The sequence below is a fragment of the Garra rufa genome, chromosome 12 (assembly GCF_049309525.1).
Source record: "Garra rufa chromosome 12, GarRuf1.0, whole genome shotgun sequence".
Lineage (NCBI taxonomy): Eukaryota > Metazoa > Chordata > Actinopteri > Cypriniformes > Cyprinidae > Garra > Garra rufa.
This window is the reverse complement of record NC_133372.1, coordinates 9,922,615-9,935,364: the sequence shown is the minus strand read 5'-3', so window position 1 is coordinate 9,935,364 and position 12,750 is coordinate 9,922,615. Positions and strand designations below refer to the sequence as shown.

Genomic DNA, 12,750 nt, shown 5'->3' with positions numbered 1-12,750 from the left:
GAAGACTTTAAATGAAAAGACAACAATGTTAGGGATCGTCTAAAAGTGCAATTTTTTTCGTTTGGTTGAAGAAATCCAAAACACAACTGACTCATATTTGAATTTTGTATTTTTTATTTAAGAATACTTTTTGCTATAACCAAACAACTAAAAACTATACAATTTGAATGTCCCAAAAACCTGAGGGCATCTCAGACATCCAGTCAGAACAGCTGAAGATGCATAAACTTTCTTCATCCTCAGTTTGTTACGTTTTTAAATTATGAACGACAAACCTAAAACACTTGTATTATTACCAGGACCAACTGCACGTGATCATTATAATCGTGAAATAAACATTTGTTAGTTCACTTAGTACACTTCTCATTTCTCAAATCTGAATGACAACAATGTTAGGGATCGTCGAAAAGTAAGATTTTTTTTTCGTTTGGTTGAAGAGACCCAAAACACCACTGGCTCATATTTGAATTTTGTATTATTTATTTAAGAACTGTAATTTGTTTAACTGCTCAAGAATACCTTATAGCCTACCATTTGTCATCAACAGCAAATTAAACAAAATGACAGAAATATTCTGAAAGCTTCTTATCTTCTTTGAAGGACATCTCATATTGACTCAAAAGACCCTCTTATGAACCACAGTCAGCATTGTTGAGCTGAATGATACCCTGAGCAAAGCTATTCACTCCAACAAAATCTCCAGCAATAATGTTGATGCTTTCTTTGTCAGAGCCTGGATGCTGCTCCTTCACCCAGTCAAGCAATAGAGGGTACGTCAACATGGTCTTCTCCTTTAAAGACTTTGTGAGGTACAGGAGCATGTCATTTCCATCAAAAGTCAGGTTGAGACCAGCAACAAACAATCCCTCTGTTGACCAAATAGACACATTCAGAGCAATGAGCATTTTGTATTTTAGTAAATGTAAAGTATTTTAAGCAAATGCTATTTCATGGCTCACCTGGTCTTCCCATTTGTTTTTTATTATTGAGGTATGAAATGACCTCCTTGGGGTCTGAATTATCAGCCCACCAGTAATCGATTTGAGGCCACAAAACAGGATCGTCAACATTTTTGTTGTCATAAGAAAGGATGACCTGGTAGCCACTTTCCCAGCAGTCCTTGAGTGAGGGCTGCACATAAATTGAAGAAAAAAAGTTTTTATTGGTTATTAAATCATTGATGGAAACATTTGTATCATATACCGAGGTTCCTGAATGAATTATTTCCCTCGGTTTTTGTGGCTATGGCTTTGAGCTCATGGTTAAAGATATGTACCACTTGAGGCTTAGGACAGAGTTTTGTTTTAAAGTGCTCTTTGAGGAAGCTGTTCAGTCCGGTGTGTTGATCGTCTGACATTTCTTTGAAATGTGAGAAAGCAAGGATGACAACCTCCTTAGTATGCTGTCCTAACCATTTCTCCAGTTCTGTCATTCCCTCCTGTGGTGATTAAAATTGATTAAGGTTAGCTTTCATTGCAGTTTTTCCATTATGCTGTTGAGTGCAATTAATGTAAAAATAAAAACATGAAAATGAATCAAGGTAATAACCTTCACAGTCATTGTTGTGTATAGTCCATGATAGAAGAATAAATCGCTAGTTTCAGGCTTTCCAGCAACCCTCAGATCAAAGTATCGCATACCGGCATCAAGCTGTTCAGAGATGATTTTGTCCTGGACAATCAGTTGAAAACAGACATCATGAAAATCACATGGACATCACAGCATTTACTGAGATTAATTGGTACTTTACCTGGGCAGTACCCCATTTTTTGACAATGGGCCTTAAGAAAGTGCTAAACATCTTGTCCAAAGCCTTTAGTTTTTTAGGTTCCAGTACTGAAGAGTCCATATCTAAGCTGTATGCCATAGCATTATGGCTCCCTAAAAGAAATGTTCAAGCTCTTCTTCAAGTCGCATAGCATATGTTCATTTCATGTTTGTTCTATGTGATGATATGCTGATATAATAGTCTGAAAAAACGTATTTCATTTTGATATGTATACAGTGAAGTCACTTTATATAAATGTACCTATAAATGCTAATGTATTAATCAATTAGCAAAATGTGGGAACATGGTTATTAATATCTAACAGTTATGAATAATAGTCTGACATACTCACATTACTTACCTGGAATAGCAAGCTGGCTCAAGGGGATTTTTGTGAATTTTTCATTAAGGTTAGACATCCAGTCTGTTAGACTCTCTGTTTCAGCCATGTTCTTGTTCTTGTCCTATTTTTCAGTGGTACAAATGCCTAAGGGAAAAAGACGTTTTGAGGTTCACAGCTATCCACGCAGACCATTTAGGTAAGTATTATCATATCGTACCTATTTGAGTCCTTTTTATGTTTAATAACCTCAGCATTCTGATTGCATTGTTTTTATATGCCATTTAGACAACACCCTCTGGTTGGGTCATTATGAATTGCTCATCCATATTCAATAGGTTCCTCCCAGGTTTTCTTTCAGTTCCTCTAGATTTTAAGGCTTGTGTATGGAAATATCTTCTGCATCTTAAAAAGAGAGGTCAACAAAATTCACCTCAGCATAATATCGCAGTTTTCAGCAAATACTCCCAAGAATTTCCACAAACACAGTATCACTGTAAAAAGTTTTCACCGGATTTAACTTAAAAACCTAAGTTCAGCTGCTGCCTTAAAGTTTTTAAGTTAAATCAGCTTTAAACTACAAGTCATTTTAACTTACTGCAATAAAAATGAGTTGAAATAACTTGTGAGTTTAAATGACTTAAGTTGATTTAACTTAAAATTTTAAGGCAGCTGCTAAACTTAAGTTTTTAAGTTGAAACTGGTGAAAACTTTTTACTGTGTAAGGCTCAGTAAGATCTTTTCTTTTGAAAGGATCAAAGGATCCTCTAAAGTCCACAAACATATTATGCAGCACACCTGTTTTCAACTTAATAATAGGAAAATAATATATTTTCTTGAGCACCAAATCAGCATATCAGTATGCTTTCAGAACGGCTGCATCTGAAAAATGGAAAATGCAGTCTTCGAGGACACATTTCAAGGCATGTTTGAATCCAGTGTTAGCTTCACATCCTACCTCCTGAGATACCTTCATCTGGTCAATTTTTGAAGGCAGCAAATGTATCCTTCACTGTGTTTGATATCCAACAATCCTGTGCTTTCCATTCCGTTATGGCATCTGAAAGTTACATTTGGTGGTCAGTTGTGTGTAAATGTATGTTTCTGACTAACCTTTTGCACTTTTGATGTTATTTCTAGCGATAAATCAGTATTATAGACCTAGTACTTAAATATTTGCTTAGTTATCACCAATGCTTGTTTGATTTTGTTGTAGATAAAGCGTTATGGTGCCTTAGAAGCATGTCCGAAATCAGTTTCGTGAGGTGCCTTCATGCACAAGCGCTGTCTGCGAAGTCATTGAATCAACAGAATCAAAAATAGAATATACACTACCAGTCAAAAGTTTTTGAACTGCAAGATTTGTAATGATTTTTAAAGAAGTCTCTTCTGCTCACCAAGCCTGCATTTATTTGTTCCAAAATACAGCAAAAACAGTAATATTGTGAAATATTTGTACTATTTAAAAGAACTGCTTTCTATTTGAATATATTTTAAAATGTAATTTATTCTTGTGATCAAAGCTAAAACTAAGCTAAAGTCAATATAGTTTTTTGGGGAAAGAAATGATAGAAATTAATACTTTTATTTAGCAAGGATGGTTTAAATTGATCAAAAGTGATGATAAAGACTTATAGTGTTACAAAAGATTTTAAATAAATGCTGTTCTTCTGAATTTTCTATTCATCAAAGAAACTCAGCTGCTTTCAGCATAATAATAATAATGATGTTTTTTTTTGAGCAGCAAATCAAAGTGTTAGAATGATTTCTGAAGGATCATGTGACTGGAGTAATTATGCTAAAAATTCAGCTTTGAAATCACAGAAATAAAATAGAAAATAATAGAAAACAGTCATTTTAAATAGTAAAAATATTTCAAAATTTTAGTTTTTGCTGTACTTTGAATCAAATTAATGCAGGTAAGCAGAAGAGACTTCTTTAAAAAAAATCTTACAGTTCAAAAACTTTTGACTGGCAGTGTGTGTGTAAATATATGAAATCAATAATTGTAATAATATTATTAGTTTTTAATCAATAAAATTCAGCTTGGTGAACATAAGACTCGAGTTCCCATAAGGTTTGTTTTTAAATTTCTTTATAAAAGCACCCTTTCTAGGCCAATATTTCTTTATTTAATCTAAAATGTTCCACCCTTAACATGACAATTTGTAGTTCTTGCTAACACAGCTAATTTATTTCCTTAGGCAGAGGTTACTTTAAACTGTTTGCAAACGTTGCCATTTTGGAGCACTGGCAAACAAACTCAACAAGTATATATTTGTTTAGAAGAATTCACAAATAGAGCAAACCAACAAACAAATCTATTCAACCTTTGCTCCACAACCTGCAGGTTTTCTTAGTATTCTTAAAGTCAACATGAAACCGACCCTATTCACCCCTCATAACCCATGGTCTGAAATGACGTTTCAGCTGACATCACAAATCCCTCAGCCTCTTTCTTACAACCACCATTCTGTTATATAACCTGCTTTTTACCAATCAATTCCCACCAAATTCAAGTCCTGTCCCACATTTTCCAATGGAATACAGTTTTACTCTGAAATAGATCATGTAAAACAAATTGTGAGCTGTGTGTCATTTTGACTTGCAAGAGAATTAAAAAAAAGTTTATTATGTCAATCATAATTACATCATTTTTACAATCATGGTTGTCTGACTTCAGCAGCACGGCCAAATAAACACATTTGCGGTTAATATACATTATAGGTTACCTAAATTACACAATCACCTTAAAATCTCCAAAAATGTATAACTTGTGCAGTCACAGAATGCTCTTTGTGTAATTAATGTAAACAGGATTAAAAAGAATAGAATTATTTCACATAGACCTACATCTTTGATTTTAGTCATGTAGACAAAGTGCTTCTAATGTCTGAAATGAAGAAATAATCTGAAATGAGGTAAGATTTTAGTATCTAATATTATATGTAATTGGAACACTGTTGTATCATCACTGCAAAATGGTCACAGCACTTTTATTCTCATTCTTTCCTGGGTTTTCATCCAGTGTATGAGTATGGTGGGATGCCCTTCACTCCTAAACCAGTCACCTGAGGTAAAAAGAAAGCATATAGTGTCAGAGGTCACGTCATGCTGTGAGCGTAATATGAAATAACAAGACATCTACCTTAAATGTGCAGCCAGCTTGAGGTTCCTTGGCCAGTGCATCTGCATCCATGTTGACACATGCTGAGGTGACATAGAGATCACTGTAGTCCTTCCCTCCAAAACAGCATGAAGTGGTTTTTGAGGCTGGTATTTTTACTGTCTGCAGTCGTTTGCCTAAGAAGGGGAGTTCATTAATTACTAATTAATATATATATATATATATATATAGCTGTTCAAACATTTTTTTTTTTTTAAAGAAGACTGTTCTGCTCATCAAGGCTGTGTTTACTTGATTAAAAATACAGGAAAAAAACAGTAATATTGTGAAATATTATTGCAATTTAAAATAGTGGTTTTCTATTGTAATATACTTTAAAATAGAATTTATTCCTGTGATGCAAAGCTGAATTTTCAGTATCATTACTCCAGTCTTAAGTGTCACATGATCCTTCAGAAATCATTCTGATATTGCTGATTTATTATGAAAGCTGGAAATAGTATTTTTTTGGACCTATGATATGTTTATGATTATTTGATGGACAAAATGTTAAAAATAACAGTGTTTATTTAAAATAGAACAATTACACTACTGTTGGGGTCAGTAAATTTCTTTTTTTTTTTTTTAAGAAAATACTATTATGCAGCAAGGATGTGTTAAATTGATAAAAAGTGATAGTAAAGGCTAATATTACTAGTAATATTATATTATTAATAAATGCATTTGTTCATCAAAGAATCCTAAAAGTATCCAAAAATATTAGGCAGCACAACTGTTTCCAACACTGATAATAAATCAGCATATTACAAAAATTTCTAGAGGATCATGTGACACTGAAGACTGGAGTAATGGCTGATGAAAATTCAGCTTTTCATCACAGAAATAAATTATGTTTTAGAGTATATTCAAATAGAAAACTGTTATTTTAAATTGCAATAATATTTCATAATATTACTGTTTTTTCAGTATTTTTGATCAAATAAATGGAGCCTTGATGAGCACAAGAGACTACTGAAATGTGATTTCCCTAATGAGTTTTAATTTATGAATTTTAGATTTTTTGTTTTTTGAAATAAGTCTCTTGTGTCTTCATTTATTTTATTAAAATATGGTAAAAGCAGTAATATTGTAGAATATTACTACAATTTAAAATGACTGTTTTCTATTTTAGTATATTTTAAAATCTACTGTATTCCTGTAATGCCAAAGCTGAATTTAGAGCATCATTACTCCATTCTTCTCTGTCACATGATCCATCAGAAATCATTCTAATATGTTGATTTGGTGCTCATTATTATAATAATCTCAGTATAAAAACAGTTATGATGCTTACTTTTTGTGTGGAAAACCTGAACCACAAAACCAGTCCCAATGGTATATTTGCAGTAATCGCCAAAAATACATTGTATGGGTCAAAATGATGACTTTTGCTTTTATGCCAAAAATCAGTAAAGATCATGTTCCATAAAGATATTTAGTAAATGTCCTACCCTTAATATATCAAAATGTAATTTTTGATTAGTAATATGCATTGCTAAGAACTTCATTTGGACAACTTTCTCAATATTTAGATTTTTTTGCACCCTTATATTTCAGATTTTCAAAAAATAGTTCCTTATGACTGGGTTTGTGGTCCAGAGTCACATATATGAACGTTCTGCTAATGAACATTTAAACAGAATGTTTCTGTCGTAAACACGAGTTTCATGGTATTCATATTTTCAAATGTGAATTTTGAAAAATGCAACAAATTACACATTTCACCATTCGCTTTTGTATGAAATTGCTTTGCCTGATCTATGTTAGTTTTTTATAAACTCACACACCTGTTTGTGGGTCAATACGCAGCACTCTTCCTCCGTCGAAGCAGGCGAGCCACAGTTTACCCTCTGTGTCTATGCACATACCATCTGGTAAGCCTTCATCTTTCTCCGTCTTGTAAACCAACCTGCGGTTAGCTTAAACACAAATAAACAAACACAGATTTTACAAAACCACACAAGCTTCATGATTACATCGCAACCACACGTCCAATGCAAAACAAACCCACATAGCCCTCCAGTCTGGATGTCGTAATCAAAGGCCTCCAGCGTGTATGCCAGGCTGTCCACAAAGTAGAAGGTGCGGTGATCAAGTGACCAGTCCAAACCATTGGAGAGGTGCACTTTGTCCAGTTGCTTAACGACAGAGTGGTCAGGAAGAAGGCTGTAAATAGCCCCATCTGTATCATCAGGCTTCATGGCCAAACCCATGGTACCTGCACAAAGTAAAGTTGACACAGTTCAAATGAAAGTAGATGATCTGAGTAAAGAATTTTAATTTTTGGGTGGACTATCTCTTTAAATTTGATCAGAAATTCTACAAATTCCAATAAAATTGCAGAATTACAAATATCACTTACAAGTCTTCAATTATCTTATATTTTACATGTGACCCTGGACCACAAAAGTAGCACAGGTATATTTGTAGCAATTGCCAACAATACATTGTATGGGTCAAAATGATAAATTTTTCTTTTATGTCAAAAATCATTAGGATGTTAAGTAAAGATCACATTACATGATGTTTTGTAAATTTCCTACTGTGAATATAGCAAAACGTATTTTTGGATTTGTAATATGCATTGCTAAGAACTTAATATGGGCAACTTTAAAGGCGATTTTCTCAATATTTAGATTTTTTTGCACCCTCAGATTACAGATTGTCAAATATTGTCCTATCCTAACAAACCATATACCAATTTAAACCAATTCAATTAAAAATTACCCTTATGAATTTTATAAATTAATTATTGTCAATTATTTTAAATGTACCTAGGGTCACATATGCAAAAATGTATTATAAAACACATTACCTGCATAAAATCTGCCAGCTGGATCTACTTTTCCATCATTGAAGCGGGTGTTTGGTTTTTCCTGGTTATCGACAGGGCAAGCAGTTGTAATTGACCGCTTTGCCCAGTCAACAAATGCAAACCGTGTTCCCTCCGCAATGACGTAACCACCTGACTGCCGTGGAACCACAGAGCCAACAAGTTTCTCTGTGCAAAAACAAGAGATTTTAAGTAATTGATATCATAATATATGCCATTTTCTCTTGAATCAATGTCTAATGCACCATTAGGGTGTGTTCACATTTATAGTTTGGTTCGTTTGGTTGACTTGGTCCAAACCAAAAAGGAAAATGATACATCTGGTCCTGGTCTGCTTAGCATTCACATTTTTGATGCGTTTGCCCCCTAAACTTAATAACTGGTTGGGCCACCCTTAGCAGCAACAACTGCAATCAAGCGTTTGCGATAACTTGCAATGAGTCTGTTACAGCGCTGTGCAGGAATTTTGGCCCACTCATCTTGGCAGAATTGTTGTAATTCAGCCACATTGGAGGGTTTTCGAGCATTAACACTTTGACTCCAAAATCTTCATTTTGTTTTTCTTCAGCCATTCAGAGGTGGATTTTCTGGTGTGTTTTGGATCATTGTCCTGCTGCAGAACCCAAGTTCGCTTCAGCTTGAGGTCACAAACAGATGGCCAGACATTGTCCCTCAGGATTTTTTGGTAGACAGCAGAATTCATGATTCCATTTATTCCAGAAGCAGCAAAACAGCCCCAGACCATCACACTACCACCAACATATTTTACTGTTGGTATGATCTTTTTCTGAAATGCTGTGTCACTTTTACGTCAAATGTAATGGGACACACACCTTCCAAAAAAAATTCAACTTTTGTCTCGTCAGTCCACAGAGTATTTTCCCAAAAGTCTTGGGGATCATCGAGATGTGTTCTGGCAAAACTGAGACGAGCCTTTATGTTCTTTTTGCTCAGCAGCGGTTTTCGTCTTGGAACACCGCAATGCAGGCCATTTTTGCAGAGTCTCTTTCTTATGGTGGAGTCGTGAACACTGACCTTAACTGAGGCAAGAGAGGCCTGCAGTTTTTTAGATGTTGTTGTGGGGTCTTTTGTGATCTCTGGGATGAGTCGTCGCTGAACTCTTGGGGTAATTTTGGTCAGCCGGCCGGCTCCTGGGAAGGTTCACCACTGTTCCATGTTTTCGCCATTTGTGGATAATGGCTATCACTGTGGTTCGCTGGAGTCCCAAAGCTTTAGAAATGGCTTTATAACCTTTTCCAGATTGATAGATCTCAATTACTTACTTCCTCATTTGTTCCAGAATTTCTTTGGATCTCAACATGATGTGTAGCTTTTGAGGATCTTTTGGTCTACTTCACTTTGTCAGGCAGGTCCTATTTAAGTGATTTCTTGATTGCGAACAGGTGTGGCAGTAATCAGGCCTGGGTGTGGCTAGAGAAACTGAACTCATGTTTGGGGAGGGGAGGGGGCATGTGGGTTTGGATTTTTTTTTTCATTTATAAAAAAACCCCTTCATTTAAAAACTGCATGTTGTGTTTACTTGTGTTATCTTTGATTAATATTTACATTTGTCTGATGATCTGAAACATTAAAGTGTGACAAAAAAAATAAAAAATCATTAAGGGGGCCAACACTTTTTCACACCACTGTATATTTTTTGATGGAACTCACTGAACTCATTCACTGATTGATCTGCTCAGCGCTGCTTTAAGTTGAATAGACCTAATGCTATCTGCCGGACTAAAGTGCACTCATTGTTGCGTGTATATGATGTTATTTTCACCACCTGCTAACTCACAAAGAGCTCATAAAAGGCACTTTACCTCCTCGTTGCTCCACGTTTGCCCGTTGCTCATTTTGTTTTGGATACACAGCTTGTTCCCTGCATAAAATCAGGTCGCATAGCATTGCGACTTGTTCATATTTAATTCGAACTGCACCAGGGTTCGGATGGCAGCGTTCAGACTCACTCAAATGAACCGCACTAACAGAGAAATCGCACCAGAGTTTGTTTTAATCTAACCAAACATGACAAGTGTGAACATACTCTTAATTAAAATGCAAGTTTTTATTCACTTAAAATGCAGTCCACACTACACTTACTGTGTGTCTTGGGGCTTACCTGTGGGAATACTGTCTATTTGATTGGTCAGTGAGTTCCACCGGCTGACCCTTTTACCCGCAATGTCAACGTACAACAAAGTAGAGTCCTTCTCCTCCCAAACTGGACTCTCACCGATTTGGTTCTTTTCTTTGATAACACATTGCACTTTTATCGATGACATGACCTGAAACACACAAGTGTAGTTCATGTAACTGTATGATGTCCTGAAACGACCTTTACCTTACAAACTAATTGCAAACATGAACTGTGGCTGGTTGCATAAACTGCTTTAGACTAGTCTTAAAAGTTAGAAACCTATTTTTTTTCGGCAAGACTGGTCATAACGTTTTAATGTCAGTTACATAAAAATGTAGTTAAGACTTATATAGAGGACCAAATCTGCAGAAGCTAAAAATAAATACTTTTATAGATGAATTAATAAAAGTAACAGGAAAATAAACAAAGGAATAAGTGTTTTGATAAAACAAACACAATTCACTTGTAATAAAATTTAATCCTGATTTTTAAAAACTTTTTTCTTTACTCATTATTTTCTATATGCATTTTTTACATTTATTTTTTATTTTTTTATTAATTATTAATTCCTTTTTTAAATTTAACTAATGAATGAATTTATTTAACGCATAAAAATAAATATAGAAATAATGCCAAAAATAAATGATCAAATAAAAAAATAAATCTTGAATCTTGAATTTATTTTCATTAACTTTTTTCTTTATTATTTTTGTATGTATATTTACATTTATATTATTACTTTTGATTTTTCTTTGATTATTCTTTCATTTATTTTTTATTCTTTTTATATTTAAGTAATTAATTCATTTATTTATTAACAAAATAAATATAAAATTATTTAAAAAATAAATGAACAAAGTTAAAAACAATAAAAAATGTAAAAATACAGAAAATAATGATACGTTAAGTATCAATAAGTTAATATAATTAATTTGTAATCAAATGTAATCTTTAATTTATTTTTATTACCTTTTTTAAAATTATTTTCTGTATGTATTTTTACATTTATATTATTAATTTAATTATTCTTATAAAAAGAAACATAAAACTAATAAAAATATTTGTAAAAAAAAGAATTAAACGAAACATACAAACAATAAAAATAAAGATAAAATAAAAATAGAAAATAATAAATAACGAAAAAATTTTATTAATTTAATTCATTTGTAATATTACAGAAATTCCTGAATTTATTTTGTATTACCCTTTTCTTTATTATTTTCTGTATGTATTTTTACATTTTTTGAATATTTTTTACCTTTAATATAATTATTATTTTTATCCTTTTCAATTAATTAATTATGAAAAATAAATAAATAAAAAATAAATAAAAGTAAAAAAATAATACAAATAAATGTAAGAATAAATACAGAAAATAAGAAAAAAAATAAAATAAAAATTGTGTAATATTTGTAATACATTTTAATCTTAAATTTATTACCCCTTTTCCTTTATTATTTTCTGTATTTATTTTTTTTCATCGAATCAAATATTCCTTTTTTATTTTCCTATTTATTTTTAATTTTCGCAGGTTTATGCAACTGGCCTTTGTTGCTAAACCAGTTTCCCCAGAACACTGCCCCGTCTGCCATTGGTCGAGCAAAAATTTAGTCCCGCCTTAAACTCACACCATTGGCTGAGACAGAAATGCTGCCCTGAGACCTGAGACTGATGGTGCCATTCTACTACTATTTTATAGTTAATATTGTATAGTTATATAAAGAATGACCATAAAAATACATTTAATATGGATCATACAGAAACTTAATAAATTCATTCATGACCTATGAATGAATGTATGACAGGTGACTATATGTTAAAACATCATGGCTGTATTTCATAATCATAACCGTAATCATCTCGATCATTTACTTGACTCTTACTGACGAAATAATAATTACATTAAACTGTGACAATTAGTAGAATGACTTTACAGATGAATCGGTGCACTGTCACAATTTGTCGTGGATCACGCTCGTGTCAACAAACGACACACCTCTCATTAGAAATGCACTGACAGTGACAACACATCAGCACGAATTATTATCTACTGGTTTCAATTATTATCTACTGGTTTCGCGAACAAATTAATTTGTAAGACAAACGCCGTTAAAGTAAAGTTACACAAACCGAAACAATCAGAACTGCAAAACTGCACATTTTGTGCTCAGTCTTCTGGAAAGACCGAACTACAAAATCACGTGATAAAGTCATGCAGCTCTATGAAAAACAGCGTTTGTTGCACATATTTCCTGCAAAACAAGACTTTTGTGTTGTCATACCTTTATAACTTATATCCTCTTTTCTTCTGTAGTCGCTGTTCTTGCAAAAGTCTCCAACTTTGCAAAGTTTCCGTCTGTAAATGTGACAGAGCTCCCTCTGCGGTCACACGTATAAATACACGGCAAAATTTGGACAAAAGTGCAGGAGAGAGGAGTTTGACCCCAGTCATGAGAGAAAAGCCTGGTTAAAATATCACAGACAAAGAACCAATAGTGTGCAC

General features: G+C 33.3%; 2 protein-coding genes across 2 annotated transcripts; both read right to left on the bottom strand.

Moving 5' to 3' along the window:
- Window positions 1-143: 143 nt before the first annotated feature.
- Window positions 144-2,502, bottom strand: LOC141347660 (PI-PLC X domain-containing protein 1). Its single transcript, XM_073852641.1, has 7 exons — window positions 2,329-2,502; window positions 2,130-2,255; window positions 1,751-1,881; window positions 1,549-1,671; window positions 1,277-1,438; window positions 960-1,131; window positions 144-868 (listed from the first exon to the last, which is right to left on the bottom strand). The coding sequence occupies exons 2-7, from the start codon at window positions 2,215-2,217 to the stop codon at window positions 630-632; spliced, it is 915 nt and encodes a 304-aa protein (XP_073708742.1). The 5' UTR covers window positions 2,218-2,255; window positions 2,329-2,502; the 3' UTR covers window positions 144-629.
- Window positions 2,503-4,706: 2,204 nt separating this feature from the next.
- rgn (regucalcin) lies at window positions 4,707-12,644 on the bottom strand. Its single transcript, XM_073852319.1, has 7 exons — window positions 12,530-12,644; window positions 10,230-10,395; window positions 8,090-8,275; window positions 7,286-7,492; window positions 7,062-7,193; window positions 5,257-5,411; window positions 4,707-5,179 (listed from the first exon to the last, which is right to left on the bottom strand). Exons 2-7 carry the CDS (start codon window positions 10,390-10,392, stop codon window positions 5,129-5,131), a joined length of 894 nt encoding a protein of 297 aa, XP_073708420.1. The 5' UTR covers window positions 10,393-10,395; window positions 12,530-12,644; the 3' UTR covers window positions 4,707-5,128.
- Window positions 12,645-12,750: the final 106 nt, after the last annotated feature.